The sequence below is a fragment of the Eurypyga helias genome, unplaced genomic scaffold (genome assembly GCF_000690775.1).
Source record: "Eurypyga helias isolate BGI_N326 unplaced genomic scaffold, ASM69077v1 Scaffold32754, whole genome shotgun sequence".
NCBI lineage: Eukaryota > Metazoa > Chordata > Aves > Eurypygiformes > Eurypygidae > Eurypyga > Eurypyga helias.
Window position 1 is genome coordinate 2,189 of NW_010246125.1, and position 13,694 is coordinate 15,882.

Genomic DNA, 13,694 nt, shown 5'->3' on the forward strand with positions numbered 1-13,694 from the left:
AAATCAACTAAATGCCACAGAATTGGCACCACGGTAGTATCATGTCTTCACCCACATCTGAGACCACAAAATTCAGCTTGGTACCTTTTCCTTGTTGGATGCAGCAAAGGAAGATTGCTCCTGTATGCCCTGGCACTCTAACTTAGCACAAAGCAGAAGTTTTCCTTCATTCCAGTCAGTCATTCTGCATTATGCAAGCATCCTCACAACAACTGCACCAAACTGCCTTTCCTCACAGGGGGAGCAGAGCAGCCACAAGTATTACCCCATTTCTTTCAACGAGCCACTTAAACCCTGTGCTCTTTGTTGCTTTCTCTCAAGATAGCGAGCTCGGGCATCCCGTATCGACTGATCGTCATTCCTCCTCTCCAGCTTCTTTGCAGAGTTGTTGTCTGTGACTCCTTCTGGGGGGAGAGGAGAGAGAGAAATATACCCTTCCATGTGAAAAACCCAGCATTACAATTCCTCCTATTTGTAAGATACCCAAAAAACCTCAACAGAATCTCAAATGTTTTTCAAGTCCCAGTCAGCCATTTGAATGACTTCCAGAGAGGACAGACTGTACCACAACAGGGAGGGGAAAAAAAAAAAATAATCATGCCTTAACTCCCTTGTCAGTATCTGCAGCTGGGCTCATCTTGCCCCCACATGTGTATCTTGCTTTTTATTGTAACAGATACTACGCGTCTTGTGTTCTGTGCACCCACTTCTTTGAACTCGGGCTTAGGTAGGAGAGGCACAGCACTGGGAGCAGGGGAAAAAAGCTTAGACTAAACTATCTTTACAGATTTCCAGAGGTAGGACAGAGAAGGAGGATAACACACAGATAAAGGAGTGGGAAAATCAATACTCCAGATCAGACACCATTAGAAATGCACATTCTCCCACTGCGCTGGGACCTTGGGAGTGCTTCTCCCAGAAGGAACAAAAAACAGGAAATATTTTCAGTTTAAAATAAAATTTAAAATAATAAAAACACACGTTCAGAGACTCTGAGAACTGAAGTATTGTGTGAAGGAAGCAGCTACTGCAGCCTGTTCCTAGGACTCTTGGGCTAGGCACCAGAATCTTTGATATGAGGAAGGAGCCTTTAGCAGCATTCACTCCTGGAATATTTGTATTATTCTGTCCCAGAGTTAAATAAGAATTCAGCTCATGCTGCAGCCTTTCCTTCTACTGGGCACAAATTAAGTCTTTGTCAGCTACTCAGACACCTATTTTTATGAAGCTCCCAGAAATACAACACCTGTAAGGTCAATATTAATCTCAATTTAATTTACAATTGCCTGGTGAAGAAAAAAGTGAAGGGGCACAATGAGCAAACCTCAGGTCATCAGACTTCAGATAAATAGATGAGGCTCCTCTGTGTTATCCAATAATGCAAATATCCCTCCCAGCAAATTTATAGCCTATTCCAATTCACGTTTTTATCATTTAAAATAGTTGTTGTATACAATATGGCAGGACAGAAAGAGATGCTGAGCACAAGAGTCTATAGTTTTTCCATTGTTAAGGAAAATGAAGAGAATCTATACTGCCAGTGCCTGTGCTGTATATTAAATTCATGTTTTGGAAGGGTCAGCTCCTGAGTAGAGGGGCCCTTTGAATACTTGGCTGCTTCGGAAACCTGCTGACAGAAAAATTCAAAGAATGTCAAGCAGCCAGATCAGTTAGCAGGCATCAGTTTTAATTAAAACTGACTATTTTAACAAAGAGCACTAAATTCATTGTCAGGACGAGACAGTCACCAAAACATAATTTTTTTTCTTCTGTGTTTTTTGTTTAGTGTTTTTTTGTGGGTTAGTTGTTTCCCACCCCCACTCCCCCCTCAGGAGAGTATTATTTTGGGGTATCTACGGCTAGATACCGCCCACAAACTTAAATAATTCAACACTGGGTTGAAGTTCTGCTCTTGTCAGTTACAGCAAACCAAAAGAAGGAGGGAGCACGGCAAGAACCAGCAGGCAAACACCACCACACGCACTGCCGAGGCAGGAAAACAGGGATTGCAGAGCTGTTGTAAGACAAACAGCTAGAGCTACACATATCAACTGTGTTAAGCACATCCAGGTTAACACCTACCAGTCCAGAATGCACTCAGTGACATAAAGAACTACCCACACCAGAGATATGGAGCAGTAATGTGCTTACCATACTGCCTTTTAAGGTCCTCCTTATGCTTCCACTTAGTTATTTCCTCTTCAGTTACTTCTTCCCGTGCCACACTGCTCAGTTCATAGGCATCAATTTGATGCAATCTGGGCAACAAGTCTTTGACCCACTCGTAGCGGACAGGACACACTGTCCGGACATAGATTTTGGAAGTCACTGTGACATCATGGAAGATGATCCACTCGAGGTGAGTCTCCTGGTTATACAGCTGAAAATTGAAATATTATTTCAGAACTGACAAAGAATTTTTATTTCTACAGTGCCCTCCATTGGAATATCTTCCAATGCTCCCTGTGTAAGAATGAGATAAAGCTGACATTAAACTTTCAGAAAGGAAAACCAAGGAATAATCACTTGCTTAAAATTGCTCAGGAAATCCAAAGAGCCAGAGAGAAAGCTCAGTCAATGTCACACTTGTTTCATAAGCCAAACATGTAGCAAATTTGAAGTGATGCTCTCCCCCACTCTCAGCATGAACAGCACTTCTCCTAGCCGTAAGCTAGCGCAAATCACACAGGAGAGGAAGAGTTTCCAGGGACCTGCCTCTTATTCCTTTTGTAGATCCTTTGCTATTCAACTAACAGGATTTGGTAACTTACGGTAGATGAGGGATGGATATAGACTATGCTGCCATGCCCGTCCATTGTGCAGAATGTCCTGGCTCCAGATCTGAAAGGTTTGGGGAAAAAAAAAAAAATATATATATAATAAAACATACTTGGCTGTGATTAGGCAGCAACACTAAGCAAATCAGCAGCAGCACAGAAGAAAATGCTCGAAGTATATAATCAGGGGAAGATCCTTTCAGAATTAAAATGTAAAAAACCAATGAGGAACAAAACATATCTGTCTAATTTACCAAAATAACCCTGCAGACATAACAATGCAATAATAAACAGGGTTTGGGATTGAAGTCTTTGACAGCCATGATAACGGGACATTTCCAAGCCCTTTAGTTTAATATCTGGAACTCCTCATCAGCTTGCAAGTTCATTTCACAGACAGAAAAACTACTCTTCCAAGGATGCAAACAACTTCCCCAGGAATGTAACGAGAGTCACAAGCAGAGTACGCACAGGTTCCCAGCCCCCTGCAGAAACACCACCTTCAGCTGCAACTGCTACTTTCAACAACATACAGCCCTACTGTTCTGTTTCAACATGCAGCCCTTACCCAGAACACCTTTTCCATTCATCTTTGTTACTTACCTCCTAGCCACGTTGATAAAGTATCCAGCACACAGACATCTTCTCAGAATTTCAGTTCTGGAGCCTTCAAATGTCTCTTTAGGGAAGTCTGGCAGCTATGTAAAGACAAAACAACATGAATTGGGATCTTCGCTAAAGAAAAAGTGGATATACCCCCCTCCATCCCACAGATTTGAAACTCAGGGTTTCTCACTCTAAGGAAACCATGAGCAAAGGAGGAAAACCCTCCCTCTTGCTTGCTACCACTATCATACCTGTTAGTTACACAAGCTACGCAAGGATGCTCTAATCAATATTTAAGTAGATTAGTTTCTACTGGAGAAAAGCAGCAGCCATCTGTCAAAGGCTCAGAAGTCCAGCACATCTTAAATATAAACTTACTTCACTTGATCATATGTAAAAAACATGGCTTTTTACCTGTTTCAGTTTACTGATTATTTCCCGAAGCTGTTTTTCCACACTGAAAGCAGATTTTAAAGCTCTCCAATGGATCCAGTATTTCTGGCACCAGGCTGAAGGAGACTTGCTGAGAACAGAAATACTTGTATTATAAAGAAGCCCTTTGTAAGCTGGAGGCAGAGAGTTGCCTCTATTTTTTGTTATGGTCGTACAAAGAAGGCAACCTACACAGGCAGATACTTTGTTAGTTTAAATAACAGGTGTCTTGATAGACACTACAGATCACAGTAAGGAGTATGTCTGCAGTTAGGTATCAGTACCTACATGTGCATAGAAGCAATATATTTAAAACCCGCCAGCAGCTGGGAGTTATGAGCAACGCACAATCACTTACTGTAAGGAATCGTTTTATACCTTGCTTTGCACTGCTCAAAAATGTTTAAGAGGGTTGCAAAGTCATTGCATCCTCCCACTTGCGAGGAAAGTTCCTGGTGTTGAAGTTCTGCCTCCTTTTGCTTCTGAGGATCACCTGAGGAAGTAAGTTACATCTCACTTCACCAACACCATTTTTATTTATCACTCCTACTTAATTTTCTACCAGTATCTCTCCAAAGCATGTTTAAGAGTCTTCACTCTTCATTCATGTTATTTTTACATCTGTCTCTCCTCCATAGCTGCATTTACAGTTCTTCCCCCTTCCACCACTGCTGAACAAGAATACGTAAACGCTATTAAACCCGTGATTAATCTCATCAGCCAGCACTAGAGATGCAGACTTCTAGTCTCTTAGAAAGAAAGGTTCTACATATTGCACTCTCAAAATCAATTCTGATGCTGACATGGAACGACAACCTTAAACAAACAGCTCACAGGGATCAGGTGAAAGTTTTGTTCTGGGAGAAGAAACAATACTGTTGAAACTACCCCCTCACAGCACCACCTAATCTGTTTAACAGCTTTTGTCCTACGGCTCAAATGCCACAGTAATGGAGGTCTTAAAAAAAAGACTCTAGAAAAATGTGATCTGTGAGTTTAGTGTGAATTTGCCTTCACTAAACACTAGGAATGGACTAGGCAAAAGCAACATTTCTAATGTGTTATTTCAAGTTTTAAATACCCAAAGAATTTCTTCCCCAGCACAATCTGTTCCCCTTTGTAGAGAGGGATATGGCTGCAATAGCCAATGCATTGCTGCTGTACTGCAGACCAGGTCAGCAGTTCGTGGGTATTAAAAGTAACACCCATGAAGTCAGGAGGCCTGTTTGTACACACACTGCACATGAGCAAGTGCCTTCATCAGGGGAGCCTACGTTTGTGTCCCCACGTGTACAGGGTTGCAGGAGAGTAACAGACGTGTGCATCTGCGAGCTGTACAGATAACAGGGGCTTATTGCCCCTGTTGGAGGATGGGAAAGCAGAAGCACATTTGTGGGAATGCAAAAGACCTCAGAGCAGAACCCGGGCTATCAGTACTGTCAGCAGTGCCTTTAGCTGCTGCACGAACGGGCACGGTTAATAGTCTACAGAGATAACTGGACAAGAGCCAATGAGTGACTAGAAAAGACAAAGGTCTCCCACAAGGACTGTGCTACATGTAAAGACTATACCTAAGCACAGCTGAGGGGGGTCAGAGGGGCAGACTGGAGGGTAAAGGAGTTAGGAAGGAGGATATGGGAGACCGAGTTTAGCACCAGTGAGGTGCCAGCTTGGAACAACGGCAAAATTACGTTTTCCATTTAGGAAACCACTGGAAATGGAGGCAGCGACAAGGTCAGTTTCTCACAGTAACTTAAAAGGTCTATTTGGTTAAACAGAGTTACTGAAGAGAAAAGCCAATCCAGAGGCCAACCGACTTGGTAAAACCCAATTAATCAGTCCCTGCTGGCTGTACTCAGACCAACAGCAAAACATCTGCTGTGGTGTGTTTAGGTTTTTTTCCGGTTGGTTTGTTTTTTTCCCCTCCTGTAACAGTTTTCCCCCTTATGCCCTCTCAGCAACCCACTTGCTCACCCATACGTTGCTTTACAGCTCACAACCCTGGGACAAATTCAACTCAATTCCATGCTATTTTGAAGTCTCTGGAACCACTGTTGTCCAATTCCTAGCACGCAATGTGCCCTGACTCCAAGCCACAGAGAGCTGTAGAAGCATAGAGGCCAAGTGCCATTGCACACTTGTCCTAATGTTAATATTCTTCCCTACAGATCTGCTACAACGTACTCTGGGAGACAAGGCATTGCACTTGAGGGATCTTCCTCACACTGCAACATAAGGGTTACTTCAAGCTTCAGTTTAAGGTAAGCATTTATGTCTCCCACCACCGTCAAGTCCAAGTAAGGAAACCAGCTTGCTCCCCAGCAGGAGTATCCTTACTCTTTTGTGCTACCATTATTCAAAATACAGAATCAGTTCCCACTTTATAACCTTAAGATACATCTGTGTGGTCCTGTGGCCTCACAAACAGCATAGAAAATTACTGAGAGCAAAAACCCCTCAAGAGAGGGAAACTGTAGGAAAGGTCTCCAAGTGAAGCAGTGTGTGCTGCCTCACCGTCGCCAGAGATGTCCAAGCAGAATTCCCCACCCACCCCAGACTGCTTTGGGATAAGGGGCTTCCTACCTGGCCGAATGAAGACATTTTCCACAGACAACATGGCGGCTATGGGAAGCAGGAGATCTTCACAGTCAAGAGAAGCAGCTTTTATGACTGCACAGGTCAGGTTGGGAGGGAGGGGAAACTGCACCAAGAATTCACCAAGCCTTGTCACGTGGCCTCTCCTTATCCCGGGAAAAAGACCCAAATACCAGATTCATCAAAACTGTGTTTAAATGTAAACTGCTCCGCGCACACACAACGTCCATCACCGTACAGTGATGAAGAACACGAAGGAAGCATTTCCCACCAGACCGTCCTAACACTGCAGCCTGTGCGTGCCCAGACGGGCGCAGGAGACGTGCAGCAAGTGTCAGCAGCAGAGGAACATTTCACCTTTCTCCCGTTTGCTTATGCCTGCTTCAGGGCAGGCAAAGACAGCTTTTTAAGTGTACTGAATGCTTATTATTTTTTGCAAGAAGAATTCCTGGAAGCTTAGGATAAGATCTGGCTTCCTGTCTTGAGTTCTTGGATGGGCCTCACAGCTAGTGCCTAAGCATCTTCGTCACAGCACGGGATCTGCTATCACAACTACAGCACAGAGCTGAGGCAATTTGTCCAAGGTCACTCAGGAACTTGAGGATGACGTGGATAAACTAATCTGTAACTCTCAAGTCCTAAACCATGCTGTAACCCTGATTTTACACAGACTCTGTTAAAAACCAGTAGTTAACTTCCTGGCCTCATGAGGAAGTGTATTCTATTGCTGGGAGAAGTCCTTTAGTCCACACAAACAACTCAACAACATCAGTTAAACCATTACATTTTAAATTCTTGTAGTGAATTTCAGTTTTCACCTGTCAATAGCACCACACTGGTAGAGTTGCTTGAGAGCTTCCAAAATATGCCTTTCTTCAGGGCAGTCCAAATAGGGAAATCTATAGTAAAAAATGAAGTAAAAATATATCAATATATCACTGTTCAGACTGTTCAGACTCAGTATGGCTTTATTAGTTTTCATATTTATTAAAATACTTCTGTAACCTTCCAATACAGGTTTCTGACCAAAGTGCACATAGGCATCTTCAGTGTATGGGTGTGTTACTACATACTCAGCCTCGTGCTGAAGAATTACAGTGACAATGCATGGCACATGGAAAGACACTGTATTTTCTGCACATGTATGATCCAAAACTTGAAGAGTTCCACAGAGATGAAGCTTTTGGGGTATAAACATCAGTATTTTAAAGGAACACTATTAACTGTTTAATTCTGAAAAGAAGGAGTTAGTTTTGGCAGAATCTCAAACTGAACTTGAGCTCAAAATGCAATCTGGCATTAAAGACTGAGGAGAAGAGCAGAAAAGCTGATTGTATCAAAGTGTCACAGTTGGCTGGGACCCTAATCCCGTCTCCTGCCGACAGACTGTGCCTGTGCTACCTTGCTGCAGAGACCCAAGAAGAAAAATATAATCCCCTCCCGTCCGCAGAGGCTACCTTATGACATCATGCACGGAAAGGCACTTCAAGGTCAGGATCACAGATGTCAGGCTGGTTCTCTTGATCTCTGGGACCGTGTGATCAGGCATGCATTGCTCCCAGAACTCTTTGCTGTACAGCCGATAGCTTTTTCCGGATGATGTCCTGCCGGCTCGGCCGGCTCGTTGCTTTGCTTCGCTCCTGCCGAAACAGAGACACAGGGGAAAAAAAAAATCCAAACTCTTGATCCTTTCTGTTATTATCCAAAAAAGCAAACTGTAACCATGATAAATAACAGCAATTTCTACGCTTGCCAATGGAAGATGTATTACACTATGCAGCAATCAAGAAATCCAGCTCTACCGGAACTAGCGGCATGAAGAAGCATTTCCGTGCAAGGGAAGAGTTTTTTAAACTTCACTGAATCAGGCTGCTGTATTCTGCAAACACAGGATGACACGTGAGCCACTGTTCAGACCACAGACAATGCACTGTCAATTCCTTCTTAATGCAACTTAGAGGAAATTTGGAACTTGTAGTTAGAAACTATAACGACGTCCTGAACCACTTTCTATTTAGCAGCAAACAAAACAGATTTAAAGCTGGCCCTCCCCCCCTTTTTTTTTTTTTTTAAGAAAAGATCAACCTATACACAGTACTGTCAGAGCAACTCCCAGAAACACCAGAAAACCTTTTTAAAACTTACTTTGAAATGGGAACCACCTCCAGTATGTCCAAGCCAACTCGGGGGTTATGATTCAACTGCTTCACAAATCCACTATCAACTACATATCTGAAAAAGATTCATACGCTGTCAGAGAGGAAAACAACAGAGGTCTCAGCAGACAGACAAGAAGCCGCCACACGTGTATGATCAGAGCAAGAAGAGGTCTGCCCTGCAAGCGCTGCAAAGGGGGAGTTGCACTCTGCTGGTCAGCTGCAGCTCTGCAACCGTTCAGTCTGCAGGATGTGAGAGCTTTCTGAATTATTCCCTCTGTGTCACACCACGACACTCTGTTACAGCTTCTAAGAAGGACACAAAACGCTACCTGACTCCTTCGATCGTGAGAGATGTCGCAGCAATGTTTGTGGATACCACACATTTTCTAACGCCCATGGGAGCTGGCAGAAATATGCTTTTCTGTTGATCTAAAATGACAGGTCAAACAGTGTTACGTTACAACGCTCTGATTTCAAACCACAGCTCTAATACTGTGCAAACTTACTCAAATGCTTAGTGAAATTATAAACTGAATCACATAATGTTCTAAAATACAGACTGGGTAGTACTTTAGCATATGTCAGAAATCGGAGTTCTTTATTGCTTGTGTATTCCAGAAGATTGAGATCAAGCAAGGCCAACTCTCCTGGATGTTTCCTAACCCAGAGCTAGGAAAAACAAGCAAAACGTCTGGTCTTAACAGAATCTTCATGAAGGATTTGAAGGATTTCAACAATCACAGCAAGTGAAGGTGAAAATGAAAAGATTCAGTTAAACTCCCCATGTTTCCAGCAAATCTTCCTTTAACATGTAACAAAGCAGCACATTCTTTTCCATTAATTAAAATCGATAAGTTAATCCATCAAAATGCAATTTTAATTCATTTGGCTTTTCAAGGAACAAAAAAGGGAGGGGGAAATTCAACTTTTCCCTGAAATTTTATCTCAAGTTACTATACTTGAAAAGTATATCAAAAAAACCTCTTTAAGGAAAATCCTCTTGTGTATTTAAAAACATTCAAATACAGTTGCCTCTGAGAAACTACCACAAAATTAAAAAAATAGGTATTACTCTCAGTCAGGACTCCAAAACCGACTGTGGAGTCAGGCAGAAGCTACCCCTTTCTTTCATGCAAGTTTTCGCTGTGCTTTTTCAAGCTTTGCTCCCTCTCTGCAAATCATTACCAGATCTTTTTTTCTCGGCAGCACTTCCAGATGGGAATTGCTGTCCTGCTCTTCTGAACACTTATTCAGCCTCTTGGCATTCTACATACCACACCCACACATTCAAACATCACACTCAAGTTCATCTCAAAATACGGTTCAGAAAAGGTCAAAGTGCCTTTGTTTTTAAGGCTCCGAAACTCACTGCGGTATCGCTGCCAAATGAAACAGACTGACTCATTCTGATAACCTGTCCTTTCCCACAGCGTGTAACACTGTACTACCACCATCTTCCCACAAAGGTCCACTCCCATCACCAAAAAACTACTGGCAATATCTTTTCCATATAAAATAAAATGTGGGGGCCTAAATATCATCCCTGGCCGTCTTCAAGGCCAGGCTGGACAAGGCTTGGAGCAACCTGGTCTAGTGGAAGGTGTCCCTGCCCATGGCAGGGGGGTTGGAACTAGATGGGCTTTAAGGTCCCTTCCAACCCAAACCATTCTGTGATTCTATGAAATAAGACATCTGAGCCTTCAGTTACACAATATCCCCTTCCTAAGCTGGAGACTTTGATGCCATGTGAAGCCATTTCCAGTGGATATGAATTCTAACTGGAGGCATCTGTGCAAGGGAATGTGAATAAAGTTCCATAGGACATGGTATGCTCTTACCTGTTGACATTGACCCATACAATGGTAAAATAAGCAGGCCTTCAACGGACCGATCATGTACTTCATACCGGTAATCAATACACTCTGCTTTCTTGAAAAGCAAGTCACAAGCTCTTTCTATCTCAATTTGACCTAAAAAAACCCATAAGCGCATTTAAGCAACTTGTTTAGCTACAACTCTGCCTTCCTAGTTTGCAACATCTTTACACAGATTGTTTTGTCAGTATTTCAGTCATCAACACCATTACAAGAGGGAGTCATGTTTATATAAGAGTTGGTTTAGGTGGTCTTTCCACACTGCCTCTCATCAAGGCTTTTCCTTAAAAGCTGACTGCATAGAAGGGTCATATTTCACTCCAAGTGCCTGGCCCATACACTGATGTAGGTTTTACAGTTAAAGAAAATTTCCCTTCCCAAATTAACAGCAAAATAAAACACGTGGTTGATACAGAGTAAATTTGGCACACAAAGAAAAGAGCATACACACCTTAAGTGAATGTTTTCCTAGTCTGGTCTCATAGGCACGGATCTACGTAAACATGCTCTGAAAACTATCACCTCATAAGACTACGTGCGTCAATCTGCAACTTTCCCTTCTCTGGGACAAACTAGACAGTCATGGGAAGGATGTACTGTTTTGCTGGCAATGCCAAGCTTTACCTAGAATAACCATCAGTTGTTGAAAGAAAAATTCTCACCTGTCAGGAAAACCAGGATGTCACCTTCTGGTTCATTTAAGTGGATATCCAATGTCACTTTTACAGCCTGAAATAAACAGCAAACAAGCCAATAACAGCTGGAATCCCACTTAAAAACTCATGGTACTAACTAATTCTTCCCTATATCCTACAGAGATGCTAAGAACACAGCAATACAGCAGCTAATTCTTGCAGTCTTTCATAGATGACAATCATACCAGGGTCAGAGAACACAATGCAGAAACAGAGTAAAACAAGTCAGACCTCTGTAACGTACGCAGAGCTGCCTATGTCCCTGGGGCTGAGCAGGTTGCAGAATATCTCCTTGACAGGATGACTTCTTCCTGGAATATTCAGCACTGAACAGTGGCCAAAGAACTCTGAGAGCTTGTCTACCTCCAGTGTGGCTGACATCACCACCACTTTCATGGCTGTCTTCCTGTCTGGTGATTTCTTCTGTAGAAACAGTTTCTTCAGCAAACCAAATAAAATATCCTAACAGGCAAACAAAGTAACTTATATTAGTACCCCCCATTTCTTAGAATTGCCTGATGAACTTGGAAGGGACTGATTTTTGTCCCATGGATATAGTAAAGACGGAAAATCACATCTTCAGGCCTAAGCACTCAGAAGAATATGTACACTTGCCCTGGCTGTCTTGTAAGCACACTAATTGGTTTCCAGAATTTAATTATTTTTAAATCAGCTCTTCTCACAGGCTATAAACAGAATCAGTAACTTAAAATTCTTCAGGTTTCATTTTTATACTTTCATGGTCAAGTCATTTGCAAGCAGCTACCTCAGAGTCATTTCAAAATATGTCATCGCCTTTGCCCAGTGTACATTACTGACTGAGTGTGCACCCTCCTTCATTGTACTATTAATTGGTACGACTTCAGCAGGTTTATTTTACTCTGCCGTGCTCTGGCTTAAAAACCTGCTCCTTTTAGTTAGACACAGATGATGGAGCAGTAACTTCCCACATCACTCTAGCTCAATTACATGTAATACCCTCAGATGCTTGCAGGCAGAACTGGGATTCAGAAAGTATTTCCCAGCCGGACTGGAAGACTGTGTACTGAACTGGCAGGTTGTTTAACACACAACGCATCTCTTGAGGACTGAGGCACTTGAGTCTCACTTTGCTTGCCACAGAAGGGTGAGAATGACATTTGATAGCTTTTGGTACTTAGGTCAGGCTAGAGACTTGTGTCATCCCAAAAGCCGTAATCTCTTCGCACAGTCACATACACACCCTAAGAAACAGCAGGCCTTAGAGTTAGAGAGACGATTCGGGATTCTGTTTGTGTGAGGGGTTTTTTTTTTCCAATTAGGATTCTAGAAAGTTTGTGTTCACTGTGATGGCTTCAAACTTCTGGAAATTTTGGGAAGTATCCAATAGCCAGCCAAGCTTTAACTGTTTTCAAACACAATTAAGAGCTACAATAATTCCAACAGGATTGTAGGCTGAATTTTATTTTGAGATTATGCAGCATGTACTAAACAAAGCAGCAATTCTATGGTCTTGGGACAGCAAAAGGATGAAGTGAATGTATACAAAGTCAGGCAAAATCCTTGGGGATTGTGCAGAAGTGAAAGAAAGACATAAGTAGACCCCAGTAAAGGAGAAACAGTGACCCAGAAGGACAGATATAAGGTGACACTCACAGTGCTGAGGCTCCGCTCATGGGCTTCATCCAAAATGATGATACTGTACTTGCTGAGAAGGGGGTCTGCCAGTATTTGCCTCAATAAGCAGCCATCGGTCATATACTTGATGGCAGTATCCTAAGAGGTTTAGACAGTCAGCTGTTATCCTGGACTTTTCCTTCAAAGGAAAGCAAACACTTCTAGATAGATCACATATTTGTCCAGAACACGCATGGAGATTGCATCACAGATGCTTGGAAATGCGTCACTTGTAAGGTGTTAAAAAAAAACTTGATCGAATGTGTTATACAACACACACCAGGTTCACCACAGCTGGCTTCTCTAGGCTCGGAGACCTTCTGCACGCAAAGCCCCAGGAGAAGTGACAGGGCTGTGCTGCTCCATGGAGATGCCCACAGACAAAAAAATTGAGCTGCAGCCCACTGACCCCTGCCATGACAATGCCTGCAGGGACACCGTCCCCAGAGCCCTACCTCACTGGTGCAGTCATCGAAGCGGACCTGGTACCCAACGACACTCCCCAGCGAACAGCCCATCTCCTCGGCCACCCGCTGCGCCACCGAGATGGTGGCAACGCGCCGGGGCTGGGTGACGCCAATGGCCCCGTGCTTGGCGAGGCCTGTGGGAGAGATGGGGAGAACAGGGATGCTGACTTGGGCTGCTCACAGCCGGTTTATACCAAAGTACCTAGATAATGTTATACCAGTGATGATAGGTTTTTAGTTTAATAAGTTTAATCAAGCTCTGCTGACCACGCTCATGCCAGCAAGGCACAGCCTGAAACTGCGTGTCCCGTCTCCCCCACTCAACGCCGAGGGGACAGGATTTATCCGCATTTATCCGTGCTTGTTTCCCACGTTTCGGGTCCGAGGCGGAGGAGGGGAGGGGGTTCTCAGGGGTCTCCCCCTTCCCGGGCGT

The 13,694-nt window shown here is 43.2% G+C and overlaps 1 protein-coding gene across 1 annotated transcript; it reads right to left on the reverse strand.

Annotated features, from left to right (window-relative positions):
- Positions 1-220: 220 nt before the first annotated feature.
- Positions 221-13,395, reverse strand: DHX40 (DEAH (Asp-Glu-Ala-His) box polypeptide 40; the record flags this gene model as incomplete). The annotated part of the gene is made up of 16 exons (XM_010150294.1): positions 221-404; positions 2,152-2,380; positions 2,772-2,841; positions 3,381-3,475; positions 3,798-3,906; positions 4,194-4,308; positions 6,399-6,556; positions 7,229-7,309; positions 7,868-8,050; positions 8,556-8,642; positions 8,899-8,998; positions 10,408-10,539; positions 11,106-11,172; positions 11,370-11,600; positions 12,774-12,893; positions 13,250-13,395. Coding segments are annotated over 16 exons (2,066 nt in total), but the record flags the coding sequence as incomplete, so codon positions are not given.
- Between the last annotated feature and the right edge of the window lie 299 nt (positions 13,396-13,694).